Source organism: Lutra lutra, chromosome 7 (assembly GCF_902655055.1).
Source record: "Lutra lutra chromosome 7, mLutLut1.2, whole genome shotgun sequence".
Lineage (NCBI taxonomy): Eukaryota > Metazoa > Chordata > Mammalia > Carnivora > Mustelidae > Lutra > Lutra lutra.
The window spans coordinates 40,349,720-40,364,711 of NC_062284.1; the positions used below are offsets into that span (position 1 = coordinate 40,349,720).

General features: G+C 42.4%; 1 protein-coding gene across 1 annotated transcript in view; it reads right to left on the reverse strand.

The window, feature by feature from the left end:
- MYO1E (myosin IE) overlaps positions 1 to 14,992 on the reverse strand; it is a 195,724-nt gene that overhangs the window by 105,944 nt on the left and 74,788 nt on the right. Inside the window, exon 2 of the mRNA XM_047738442.1 lies at positions 7,784 to 7,927. Within this exon, the coding sequence (XP_047594398.1) occupies positions 7,784 to 7,927 (144 nt within the window). The remainder of the gene's footprint in view (positions 1 to 7,783; positions 7,928 to 14,992) is intronic.

The window sequence follows — 14,992 nt, forward strand, 5'->3', positions numbered from 1 at the left end:
TGGGGATACAGTGGTGAACTAAACAGACAGAAGTGTTAAACTCCCTCCCTTCATAGAGGAAAAACAAGGATTTAAAAAGAGAGAGAGAAAACAACAAACATAACAAAATATACACACTCAAAGTCATTTCTTTTAATCAAGGATTTTGAAATGTTTGGAAAATCTGAAGTGAAAGATGTAAAGCTGTGACATTTCCTCCCCCAAGGGGACATTTATATATTTTTATCAAGGACCTGGGTGTCAAATAGAGCAGCAAGGGAAACTGGTCAGAATGCCTACTTTACCCAAGCTCAGTTCAACTCTGACCTTGGGCAAGTCACGTTTCTAAGCTGTGGCTAATGGATGATGGGGTACAATACCACCTACTTGATAGACAATAGAGTATAGAAGGTTCAGCAATTTCCTTAATCCGTATCCTTTGAGATGCTGGTTGCGTCCCATGTTAGCATCTTGGAGATACGGCTTTGGTATTATTATTTAACACCAATGAGTCAAATGTGGGATGGGTCAGGTAATACTTGAAAATTAATATTTATACAAGAAGGTGAAAACATGGAATGATCTGGTGGCAATTCTGCTTCTCTTTTCGTGGACCAGAACAATCGTCAGACTTGGAAGGGCTGTACGGGGAAGAGTAGTCGAGGAGAAAAGGGCCATTGGAAGAGCACAGCCAGATGCACCTGGCGCTAACCCAGGGGCAGTTCGTGGTAGTTCAGCCATGGCCACTAAGAGCAAATGCCTGTGACCAGGGGAATCCTAACTGAAAATCAGTGAAGAATCACAAGAATGGCCCAGCTCAAGAGCCAAAGTCGGGTGAGGCTAACGACAGATTAGAAATGCTCTGTTTATTTTTTAGTATATGTGCTGCCAAAGTAAGCACTTATTTTTTTTAATTAATTTTATTTTTTTTAAACATATAATATATTTTTATCCCCAGGGGTACAGGTCTAAGCACTTATTTTTTGAGGCAAGATTTAGAACAAATAAATTTATCATTAAAAATTATTAAGCAGATAAGAAACAGCCATAATGTTGTAGCCAAGACTCTGCTAGTGTTGGTCATACGACCACTGATCAGAGACAAACACATTTACGGGGTACAAATTAAGTTCCTAACATCAACCCTATTACCCTTTTACTCCTGTTTTACTATGAGGAAACTGAGGCATAGAGAAATTTTTAAAAGCTGCTTAGAAAAAAAAATTCAAAAATTAACAACAACAACCACAAAACTCGCTCCACGTCACTTAGTAAGTAGCAGGGCTAGGACTCAAACCAAACTGGGGCAGTCTGGTTCTAGAATCTACTCTTAACCCACAAGCTATAATGTCTTTCTAAGTTAGCCAGTATTGTTGTTATTATAAATACTGTTATCGTTACTGGTAGCATTACCAAGATTTATCAAATGAAATACAAAATGCTCTGTTAAATTTGAAGTTCAGATAAACAATAAATAATCTGTTTCATATGTATATATATAGAGAGAGAGAGATTTTCACCCCCCCCCCCCAAATAGGTATGCCTCAAGCAATACTCAGGATGCACTTACACTAAAAAAGCAATTTGGTGTTTATCTGAAATTCAAATTTAACCAGGCATTCTACATTCTACCTGGCAATCCTGAATTGGCGACACGAGGATTTCATACAGGATGGTCAGGGGCTCAATTAGAGATCTTTTACCTCTTGTATTTTAGAGTCTGTGATTCTTTGGTAACTCAAATTCTATAACCCTTAGTTGATTTTTTTCAGTATCCTCTTTCACATGATAGGGACCAAATCAAAACTGAATGAATACAGTCTGGCCCTCGTTCTGACTCTCATGCTAAACAAATAACAGTGATTCTCCCCCCCCCATTAATTAATTATTTATTTACTTTAAAAAAATTTTTAAAATTTTTTAATTTTTAAATAAACATATAATGTATTTTTAGCCCCAGGGGTACAGGTCTGTGAATCGCCAGGTTTACACACTTCACAGAACAGCACCCCCCCCCCAATGTCCATAACCCCACCACCCTCTCCCCACTCCCCTCCCCCCAGCAACCCTCAGTTTGTTCTGTGGGATTAAGAGTCTCTTATGGTTTGTCTCCCTCCCGATCCCATCTTGTTTCATTTATTCTTTTCCTACCTCCCAAGCCCCCCACATTGCATCTCCACTTCCTCATATCAGGGAGATCGTATGATAGTTGTCTTTCTCCGATTGACTTATTTCACTAAGCATAATACCCTCTAGTTCCATCCACGTCATTGCAAATGGCAAGATTTCATTTCTTTTGATGGCTGCATAGTATTCCATTGTATATATATACACCACATCTTCTTTATCCATTCATCTGTTGATGGACATCTAGGTTCTTTCCATAGTTTGGCTATTGTGGACATTGCTGCTATAAACATTCGGGTGTACGTGTCCCTTTGGATCACTACGTTTGAAATACAGTGATTCTTATGGTAAACCCAGTTTTCAAGAAATACAGCAATGCTGTGACCTTCCTCATGTCAGAAGGGGAGAGGTCTAGGGGTCCACTTATTGCCAGATGTAAACACACCTGACCAAGTTCCATCTTTCCGTGGAGGAGGTGGGGTGTGCCTTCCCTTAGTTGTAAAGGAAATGCTGTGAATGTCACTGTTCTAGAGAAATCAGCACTGCACATGGAGAAGAATGAGCTGCCTGAGGACATGAGCCACAGACATGAGCTCCCCACCAACCCTTTCCTACCCATCAAGCCCTCAGCTACTGGACAAACATGGACTGGGCTGCATGAGAGCTCTTGTAGGAAACCATACTTTATTTTTATTTTTTTACTATTGATAATCTGCTTTGTCAAAAAAACATCTTAGAAAGTCTTGATTTTCGGAGCACCTGGGTGGCTCAGTGGGTTAAGCCTCTGCCTTTGGCTCAGGTCATGATCATGATCTCAAGGTGCTGGGATCGAGCCCCCCATCGGACTCTCTGCTCAACAGGGAGCCTGCTTCCCGCTCCCACTCTGCCTGCCTCTCTCCCTACTTGTGATCTCTCTGTCAAATAAATAAATAAAATCTTTAAAAAAAGAAAGTCTTGATTTTCACTAAGTCATCTACATAAATTTGGGTAAAGGCCTCATAAGAAGACAGAGAAAAAAACCTCTTTCAGATTATTCTAGGCCAATCCTGAATTAGTGACTCAGGAGAGGAGGGAAAATTATAGCTATTCCCTCAACCTCCCAGTAAGGCTCTCAAACTCAGTATAATTTGGGAGGATTCCTGAAAAATAAAGTTTGGTTTGAGAAGAATAATGTGGCTTGTGTCTGTGCTAAGCAGCTACACACTTCCCTAAGTCAGAAGATCTGAGAAAAGAGATTAGTTTAGAATCTGAAGAAAACAAATATAGTTTAGTTATTTCAGGTGTGAATCTGGCCTAATGGTTTATCCAAAAGCCTGTCCGGTTTTTCACCTGGCTGTGTCTGTGGAGATCTCAGCTACTTTTCTGAGACCCAGAAAAGCTGGGTTGGGTTATTTCCCAGACAACTCACTCCCACTCCCTACTACATAATTCAGGCGTGCCTTCGGAAAAAGCAGCTCAGGTATAATCGGAACGTAAACTGTCTCTACCCACGTAACCTTTGGCTGTGAAGGTGTGGCCCAAGGTTAATTTTCAGAATGTATGGAGGTAGGAGGCTACGATACACAAACACACATAAACACACACACACATACACGCACTAACCAGACAAAAACAAAATACATGCCATCTTGTCTGACAGAATAGATGAGACGGAAGAGACCCAACAGAACGTTCACTGATTAGTTCTCAAAAGCTGGTGGTGGATCTATGGGTTTTCATTGTTCTGCAGCGACAATGACAAAAAAAAAGAAACATGCCCTGAATTTTTCGTAAAGCTCAATGTATTCAATATAAAGGACCATCCTTTAGTCTTAGATTATTTCCTTTCTACTTTCAGGGTATTAGAATATTCTTCCTTTTATGAAATGGGATGGTAGTACAACTTCTATGGTCTTAACAGTTAAAGTTGAGCTTAACTTAAAAAAATGTTTTTAACAGTCGGTGAATTCCCCCAACTAATCTAGGTGACTTCCCTGGATTTATCACTGAGGAGGAACGGGGAGGTGAGAGGACTTGCCTGAAGACACATATGGGGACACCAGTCGAGCAGGACCTTGAGCCCCGGGCTCCAGCCACCAGACCAACATGTCCCTCCAGCATGCCGCCCGCTCCACCTGAATGGACGGCCAAGGGCCAAGCCTCACTCGGAACTACTGCACGGCCTTGGGCTCTGGCTGCTCTGGCCCAAGAGCCTCAACTAATTCAAGGGCTGAAAATGCCAAACACACTTGAGCGTGGTCTTTGAGTAAAAACAAGTTGGGAGAAAGTTGGACCAAATGAGCATGGAATGCTCTGCACAGGAACTATTTTCGTCAGCAAAGTGGCTATAAAGGATGTCTGGCCAAGCACAAGAGCGAAGACGGCAGTGTTTTCCTCATGTATTTTAGAATGTAATTTTAAGAAGTGTAGCAACATTCAGGAAAAAAAAACGGATGATAAACTAAACCTTCCTTGTCTTAGGATAAATAGCTGAAAATTACAGGGCTTTATTGGTAAACAGTGTTAGCATTTTCTAAGCAGATTTTTCCCCCTAATGTAGAACAAAGAAAAGTGTATTCAGCCTGAAAGCATTAACAATTGATTGCTCCAAATGCGGACCTTCAATATGAAACAACGTGCTGGTATTCGATGCAGAACTTAATAGGAAATCGAATCTCTTCTTGCCTTAACTACTGAGCTTAGGAGTGAGAGGGAAAAAATTTCTCTTGTTTAAAATAATCTTACTCCATCGTAATAATATTCCTATAGCACTGACTGGATGAAGGAGGCTTTTATCACTTAACAGAGGCAAACATCGCAGTTAGACCTTTGGTATTATTTCATAAACATCCAAAGGAATCGTCAAGCTTCCTCAAAGCTGAACGCTGCTCTGTGTTCTTGATGGAAAGCATGCGGATGCTGAGTTTCTCTTGTACTGAGTGGGTAGAGATCTCTAAAACAAGAGGCCATTAGTGGTCAACTAACTCATTTCCTTGGTAGAACACACGATTAGTCAGCCATTGATTCAAAGGCAATAATTCAAAGGCTCGTAATCAGCACCCTCTGTGTGAGTCATTTAAAAATTCTGCAGTCTGAATATAAAAAGCAAATCTTGATAGTCAACAGATTTCCAATGAATACTTAACACAATGCATGATGCAAAGAATTATGCATGCAACTAAATACAGTCCGAGGCAAGATGAGGCCATTTTTGTTAAAATTAATAAGAAAGACCCCCAAAATATATGTATTTATATTTGTTATTTATATTTATATATGCATGTCTATATGCAGTTATACTGAAAAATATACACCAAGAGATTATGGTGGGATTGTAGGTGATGTTAGTGTTCTCCTTTCTGGTTGACTGCATTTTATAAATCATGTCAAATGAACACATACTGCTTTAAAGAGTTCGTGTTTTTTAAGAAGATGTATGAAAGAAAGTCCCTAGTTTTAGAGGGTAAACTCTCTTTATAGGGAGAAGTGAGTCTGTCCAGCTTGACGATGGACTGGCTGTTGATAACCACTAGCATTTTTTTCTTACTCAGCTTTCAATTACCATGTTTCTATGTAAGTAACATAATAAGCTGAGCCCAAGTTCTAAGAACATTCCAATAAATAATTTGTTCAACTGTATTCAGTGGAAATTCACCTTTTATGGGCTCGTCAATAAACCAATCCTCCATTTAAAACAGTTTCCATGGTAAAATGCATTTGAATTTTCAAGAAGCAACTTTAAAATTGAATTTCTGGAACGTAACCCAGAAATGCGGAAGGAACTTCTATACTTGCCTTAGTGTATGATTATAATAAGTAATGCTTACTGTTACTCACTGCATTCATAATTTCATTTAACCTTACAACGGCCTCATGCAGGAGATTTCAGTATCATTCCCATTTTACACGTGAGGAAATCAAGCCACACGGATCACAAACCCTGCAGGAGGTCAGCAAGCCCGTGCAGAGTAAGGCTGGAAGCCAGACAGTCCAGATTCACAGCCTGTACCCAGCCCCTGCCAGTTCCCCTATGCCACGGGACTTGCCCATAAAAGTGATTAACATGTTTTCATGATGATAAGCCCACGTTCGAGTGAGCACGTTTCAAATTTTTTGACCAAATAAAAGGAAAACTTAAGCACTCGATACAACTGCTTCCGTACAATTAAATTAAAAGGAAGCTCTGCACAGGTACCTAGCAGTCAGCAAGAGTGCTCGTTTTGGCAGCACATACTAAAGTAGGAGTCAGCAAATGTTTTCTGTAAAGGGCCTTATAATTATTTTAGGTCCAATGGTTGTGTGGCAACTACTCACCCTGGCCTTTGCAGACTACAAGCAGGCATTAACAACAAATCAAGAGTGAGTACGGCTATATCTCAATAAAACCTTGGGTATAAAATGGGCAGTGGGCAGACTTCATTTGCAGGTGGTAGGCCACGCCCCCGATCGAGACGCTATTATTAATGTAGTTAACAAGTCCAAATATATCTGTTAATGCTTCAAAGCAGGGGTTTAGGTGTTTACCGACAGATTGGGTAAAATTTCCTGTGGTCGATAAGAAATAGCACAGTACTGGTCTGAACCATGCAAGTGTCTTAGAGTAATTCTGTTAATTAGGATTACTAATGAGCATTACTAATATACGTATTGGTCTATCCTGGTATGTTCAACTCCCCACTCACCGATGAAGAGAAAGGCATTTCCTGCAAAAATATTGTTGTATACATATGGGTGCTTTTAACTAATAGGCAAATGAGTGGTATGAATAACAAACAGAAGCTACAGATGTGAAAACTAGACCTCTTCAAGCCTTTGGGGTTAAGACCTACAGTGTATGCAACACCAGCTGCAAAGACTCTACCTTTAATGGTCCTCTGAGACACGGTGCCTTCCGAAGTTACCAAGAGCATCCCAGTTAAACCTCCCGGTATCGCAATATAGATTTGCACAGATCTTTGCATATCTAAAACTCTACAATAACTCCACTAAGAGATCTTTATATAGTTGTACCAAACAAAACTGAATCCTGTAGGAACTTAAGCAAATATCACAGTTCTCTGTTTATAATGAAGTCAACACACATTTGAATCAAATTTCCATTCTGAATTTTTGAAAGCCCTGTAAAAAACGGCATCTGGCAAGCTAAAATTGAAACATAAAGAACAACTCAAGAATGTCAGGCATGTTCAATAGTTGATCTTCACGTCTCATGTTTCCTTTAGTAAACATAAGAATGCAGAAAAACTGGCAAAATTGCATATTTTTTGCATGAGGCAATCTCTTGAAAACCTTTTAGGTCCGGACTTAACTGTCTAATTGCAATTAGGGAGCTCTATCGACAGAACTCTCTGCAGATCAGGACTTTTCCCTTAGGAACAGCAGAGGTTTTAGACCCCACGTGCGTAGCTAAAGCACGTCAAAGGTACAGTGCCATTGATCGAAACAGATGAATACTGGCTGGTTCTTGATTTTGTGAAATGCCAGGAAAATAATTTAGCATCATCTTTGCCCTTCCCACAACCTTAACAAAGAGGACAGAAAAGTACAAAACCAAGTTCTGAAACAGTGAAAAGAACTTGAGTGCATAGTGTCAAGTTCAGAATTTCAGGTGGATCTTCTCATGCTAACAACACATCGCATTTTACCGTGGGTATGGTCGTCTTACTTAGAAAAGTCCGTAGAAACTAATAAAGGATACAAAAATGTAGTCATCCATGTATCTCTTCTTCAGATTCTCCACGATGGCGTTCTCTGTGATCTTGGAGAGCAGGACCATGTCATCCACGCCGCTGTGCTTAACATTGTGGCTTTGCCAGTGGTACCGGTAGACACCTTTGCTTCCCTGTGAACAGAAAACACACAATAATTAGGATGCTTTATTTTCTCCTGGTGGGGGAAAAAAAGCCACGAAGCTCCCAAATATTCCTTATATCAAATGCTGCACAATGAGCAGAACAAAGATTTTGTTATTAACAGATCTGGATTTAAATTTCAGCTTTGCCACCTATGAACTAAGAGAAGGGAGGAAAAGTTACACAGGCTCACTGTGTCCCTTAAGCTGCTCTTCTCTCATTTGTAAAAGAGGAGAAATTAAGACCCACTTTATAGAGTTCCTGTAAGGATTAACTAAGATAACATATATAAAGTACTGAAGAGTATCTTGAGTATAACACAATAAATGATCAATGGTCAGGACCCCTGGGTGGCTCAGTCCCTTAAGCATTTGTCTTCAGCTCAGATCATGATCCTGGGGTCCCGGGATAGAGTCCGCGTCTGGATGGAGTCTGCTTCTCCCTCTGCCCCTCACCCCCGTCGTGCTCTCTCTCTCTCAAATGAATAAAATCTTTTAAAAAAATGAGCAACTGTCTCCAATAATTCCTTCAACCTTATTGTTTTGTAGAATTAACAGTACAATAGGTGATAAAACAGAAACTTTCTACATTTATTTTGCAAATTATATGACAGAACTCAGAAGCAGTAGTATGTATCACACAATGGCTAGGTCACATTGGCCTAATTTCTCAAGCCATCCAAATTAGTTTCTCTCCATAAACTTCCACGGTCTACGTTAATATTGGCCTTCCAGATTCAAAAGATAAGGTACATTTTGATGGCTGATCACTGCTCTATTCATAAGGAAATGGGATTACAGAAGGTGCCGTGGACAGGAGGACCTCATCCAGCTCCATGGCCTCCTTGGAGAGATGAAACTGTAGCCCTTGTCTGCTCATTGGATTTATGACCTAATACCAGAAGTGGTCTCTCAACACCCTTGGCCAGCAGGACTTCCTTTCGCTTGGCACGTCTGCAGTGGGATCCCTGCATGTTATGCTATGTGTCAAGTTCTGGAGTTAGAGGCAGCTGGGAGCACCGTGGTGGCTGCCCTTGAGGAACTCATGTCCACTAAAGGACACCTCGATATTGACGGAAGTAGCACATGCATCAGCAACAGTCAGTATGTAAACACATGTAAAATGGGTGTCCCAGGAGTGCTGAAGACTTCTTTGTCCTAGGGAAGACAGAACCAACCTCCTGGAGAAGGTGCCATTTGAAGTGGATCTAAAATATTTTGAATTTGCCAGAAAAGATGAGTCAAGGAGGAACAGTCATTATAATCTAGACTCACTGGGGCAACAATCTGATATGTATGAGATAACGGCAAATGAATAGGACAAGATATTAGAAGATCCTCCCTTCCCTCACTCCCTTCGTGCATCCTACTGGAGATGTTGCGTGCTGCCCAAGTGTGGTGGACATTGACCTGAGTGAGACTCAGCTCCTGCCCCCTTCCCGGAAGCTCACTGTTTTGGGGGGTTTGGATAAAAGAGAAAATTTCTGAACAAGGGTAATAAGGATATCTAAAAAGGCCACACGCTCAGACATATAAACTAGGATGAGAAAAGGTCCTAAGGAGGTTCTTCGAGAGAAAGGGGAAGTGGAAGGAAACAAGATAAATACCACTTTAAATCTTGTTTTGGAAAATTTATTTAATGTTTTTTCTCTGTAGGAGACATGGGTCCTTTATAAGATCCATTCTAAGGGGCTCTGGGGAAAGCAGTTTTTAAAAACCAGGCAGGAAAGAGTTACCATAGGGAAGGCATACCAGTGCCATGGGCTCGCGCTCCAGAAAAGGGTTCTGGAAGGCTTGCCACCCATGCTGCCTTGCACAGGGACTCTTTATATGATATATTTGGCTTTCACAGAACCACAAGCAGCATCAGTTCTACAAAACTACCCCAGACCTCACCACACCTACTTCCTCTTGTGGCAAAGCAGAAAGAGGGAAAAAGCACTGGCTGCACAGGACTCACTCGGTCGCAATCCAAGGTCCACCGTCTACTTCCAAACAGATAAAGGTTCCCCGCAACTCCTCCCCTCCCTTCTTTTCTTGATTATTCTCTGGGCACTCACAAAAAATTATTCTTCATCAAAAACTGAGGCCACGGAGTACCTAACCAGGAGGTATGTGTGTTTGTTTTTAACCCCAATAAATAGCCATCTACTTAAGAGGTCAAAAAATGTTATTTTCTCTTTGAAAATGTAAGCACAGATTAATAAAACAGAAGGGTATCAACAAGCCGTTATTTAATGTCTGCAAAGGACAAGAAATGGAGGTGCTCTGTGTCACAGGGTATACGTTGGTACCGAGCCACAGAAACTGGCTTCTCAAGGTGACCCAGGTTGGTCTTGGTATCCAATCTGACTGTCTTTTCTCTGTCTCACAGCAGAGTGAGATATACCCGTCTGGTCCACTGTCCTCCTTCTAATGGCAGTTATTCCTCATGAAAACAGGGCCTCCTTGTGGAGTTCACGGACTCATGGTCTCAAATATCTGCGGACACCAGAGTTCCACATGTCTCTTTAGACCTCTCTCTATAAAAGGATAAGGAACCAATAGTGAGATGAAGCGCTTACCACAAGCAAAGCAATCGGCCATTTGATTTGTGGTGGCTGCTCCTTCTGCTACTGCCATCAACTCAGTGAGAAAGGGGTTAACATTCCCATGCTGTGCGGAAAGAAACAGACTTCCTAACTAGGAAGCAGCAAGGGTAAGACGCGAACCCAAGTCTCTATGATTATGAATTCATTTAAACATCATGGTTTCTTTACATGGTCTCCCTGGTGACTTTACTGGGTATTTCCAACAGTTTAGTTTAAGATGGCCCCAGAATGACAGACTGTCTCCAAAACTGAATTGATCATTAAAAAGACCTATAATCTTTGTTAATGACCACTTTCTCTTAGCATCAAAGACTGAAACACTGGACTTATGTTTTATTTGGTGCATTTCCTATACCCAGTTGGTCACATATACCTCCCCCCCACCCCCGTCCCTCCTTCCCTGAGGCAATGATATTCGGGAACTCATTCAACCTTCACAATCATCGCCCATACTGTATATGATTATCTGTTATACTAATGAAAAAAACTTAATTGTCCAAGGTCTTCTAATTGTAACTTCTCCATCTTTAATGACCCCCACCTTACTATTCCTTTCTCCTTTCTCTTTCCCCGTATCAGCCCCCCTGCCCCCTCCCCCAAAAAACAATTCAGATGAAGTAAAGTGGGAGAGGGAAGGTAGCTAGAAAGTGTAGGAACAATCAGAGCCTTTGGGGAAAATTGACCCATGTGGATTATCAAGGACAAGATCAGAATCCACCCCATGGATAAATGAAAGTGGAGCCAGGGCTGGGCAGGGGCAGTTCTAGCACAGCGTGAGAACTTCGTTGGAGAAGCTAGGGAACCGAACAGAGATGCGCAGGCTCTCATCCTTGCTTGAAAATTCCCCACAGTGAAACAGAAAACTATTTTCTGTTTTTCTGTAGGGGACGATCAAGTTTGATCATAGCATGACTTTTCTAGATAGAGGTCTTCCACGGAACACAGCTGTGGGCAGGCAGCAAGTGGGAACACTGTGGAAAAATGGTTATCATTTTATACTCCTAGACAATGTCCCCGGAAGCAGAGGCTGAACATGACCTTCAGATCACAAACTACTGTGCTATGGCTGTGAGAACATGAACAGTATTTCTGGGACAAATAACCTGACCCCTTGGCTGCTTCCTCCCACTCCTGACTGGGAGGGTAGGGGTAGGACTGGCTGCCTTGTGCACTGGGAGACGGAAGGACAGCGACAGGGACTTCCCCATCTGAGAAGGGCCATTTTCTTCAGCTGGCAAAGGCCTGGCTTACCAGGCTATCCCCACAACAAGAGTCAGCTTCCTTCTCTTCTGTGGGCTTCTTCTCAGGTAGGTAACTCAATTTTTGTTTCCACACTAAAAATAGGAACATTTTAAACAAGTAGGGGTACTCAGCAATTATACATCCTATAGTCCTTAAAGAGCATGGCAGCACTGTGCAAAGGAAGGAATATAGCTGCTGATGTGCCAGCTAAGAAAAAAAAAAAAAAAAAAGAACATGAAAATCACAATAAAGTTGATGATAAATGTTACTCTTAGCCCTGACAGTTATTGCAATGAGGAAGGGAGATATTTCCTGTTAATAAGGATTGAATGCAGACTTTCGTGGGTCCATGTTTGGTTTCTTTCTTTCTTTCTTTCTTTAAGATTATTTATTTATTCATTCATTCATTCATTTATGAATGAGAGTGTGCATGAGCACGCCTGAGTTGGTGGGGACGAGGGGGAGAAGACCTCAAGCAGACTCGGGCTGAGTCAGCAGCTTGACACAGGGCTCGATCCCACGACCATGAGATCATGACCTGAGCCGCCCAAGGCAAGAGTCCGTCACTTAACCCACCCAGCCACCCCCGCGCTCCCTCCATATGTGGTTTCTAACAACTATTCCGTTTATTAAAAAGCAATGGAGGGGCGCCTCGGTGGCTCAGTGGGTTAAAGCCTCTGCCTTCGGCCCAGGTCATGATCCCAGGGTCCTGGGATCAAGCCCCGCGTCGGGCTGTCTGCTCCACAGGGAGCCTGCTTCATCTTCTCTCTCTCTCTCTGCCTGCCTCTCTGTCTACTTGTGATCTCTGTCTGTCAAATAAATAAATAAAATCTTTAAAAAAAAAAAAAGCAATGGATTCACACACACGTTCTGGAAAGTGGAGTCCATCCATGTCCACATAATGGCCTGGTCTGTTCCTCACATTTAGGAGGTAGCACCAAGACACAGGAGTCCCTCATGCCAAGGAAGGCGCCCGGTCGCTGACTCTCTTGACTTTAAAAGGTGGAGTGTCCCTCACTGGTGAGTGTTTACCAGGGTGGGGACCAGGAAGAGCAAAGGTGAGTCAGCACACAAAGGTAGGGATTGTTCTCCTTTGAAACCCTACCTTCCCTCAGCGTGGGGAGGCAGGGGTGGGGTGGGGTGGGGTGAAGGGGCTTGAGGGTGTTTGGGGGGCCTTGAGGGGAGCCCCTGCCTGCCACAGCCACTCTCACTAGTGTCTCAGTGAGCAGTTTTCTTCTCTGGTTAATCCAGGAGCGAGGAGGAGACCAGACACAGGGTAAGTCTTGAACGCCTTTCAGACACCCAGAAGAGGGAGGCCATGAAATGCGTTGTGGAAACACAATAGGCCTAGTGTTGGGCAGGGCCTGGCTGGGAGGGGGGTGATCAATAAATACCTTATCCTCTTCCAGGAAGAGTATACTGCACAGTATTTTTAGAGAGCACTGTAGAAACAGGGATCAAAATTCTAGTCACGCAGACCAATATATAAATAGTTACTTAAATAAAAATAAAACTCACACTCTCTTTGTTCCAGTAATTCTTTTTAGGAATTTACCTTAAGATACACCAAGTGCGTGTGCCATGATGTACATAAAAGCCTGCTCACTGTTGCAAAGTTTGTTTTGGGGAAAACTGGACACATGATTTGGGGCCGGATGAGAAGAGGGCAGACCCTACAAAGGAGTTCCAGCAGTCGTTAAAAGGAATCTGCTTCTGCTGACATAGAAGTATCTTCAAGACACCCAGGGTCATGAAAACAGCAATCGATATGTGGACTGAAGCAGAGAGTGACGGCAACTGTCGAAAATTCTTAAAAGACACGTGTTTCATTGCTTTCTTGAAAGATACACAAGGTTCCATTGGGAAGAAAGCCTGGGGTTTTGGGAGAAGGGTGTCTTCTACTTTCCATTTCAAACTTCTCTGCAGTTAACTTATTATTATTTTTTTTAACCATATAGGCATGCGTCAGTAAAATAACCAAATAAATAGAAATGTTGAAAAGGATGCCGATACATTCGAGAATTGTCTGGGGGTGGTGTTGGGCGTTGATGGGCCTATCCCGAAGCTGGGATCATCACTGTACGCCTGGGTTCTGTGCCCCTTCCAGGTCTGAAAAGTAGATTGGGAGATGTTGCCTACATGACAAGATATTATCATGTCTGGGATGTTTAGCGGGTCCATGAGCATAACAGGATGGCAGATCTGATTTCCAAAAGACCTGGGACTAGAATACTTCCAATGTTTCAAGGGTATCACCCTAAAAGGCAGATAAACCATATTCTGATTGTGAACAATGGACAATGGGGTAAGGCTCTGGCCTGCGGTTGAACAGGGCTTGTTTTTTAATGGGATTTTTTTTGTCCTAGTGAGTCATAACAGGAAAGGAACAGAACTCTCTGTTGTCCTTTAATCTTTTAATTGACAGTCTAGGATTTCTACCTTTTGAAGTTCTGCTATTTGACTGGAACGAAACACTTCTATGGCAAATGATGGGGGCGGGGGGAATCAACCATAAATATTTGTTTCCTCTGAGCCCGGCACTGTAAACTCATACTGGGATTGCAATGACTCTCCACTTGATGGAATTCAGACCACCCCCCCATTTTGGTGATGTGAACATGTATGTTTGAAGCAAGCATGTGTGGGTATGTTGAACTGCAGTGAATGGAGTGCAAAGCAGTGTTTCTGGGGGAGTAGCGGGGGTGGGGAGGGATGATGCAGTCTGTAGCCAACAAATCCCTTAGCGTCAGAGGAACTAACATTTACTGAACCCATCAACAGGTGCCAATGTACTTTACATGATCTCATTTAATTCTCACTGCCCTGCAAGTCACTATTTCACAAATGGTAAAGTGAGTCCCGGGATTGTAACGTAATCTCTGCTTGGAGGAGCTGGCGAAGGAAAAGTACACTGGGGATCTGGCACATCCAGTGTGGGGAGCCCTCAAGGAATACAGACATGGGCTCATTAGTTATCATTCATGTTAAGTATATGTGACCTGACCCAAAGTTCCATATTTGTGTAACATCTCCACTTCCACGATCTCAGTTAATCCCTGTGACAAAGGGCCAGGGCTGACTTCCTTGTCATTGTTCCTTCCGCCATACCACAACTAACTCCCAACATGATCGCTAAGTGCAGACAGATGCTGGCTCCGGGATCAGAGGGCCAGCAGTCTCCTAGCCAGGGCTGGCCCAAGTCAATCTGGAAGCAACTAGAGCA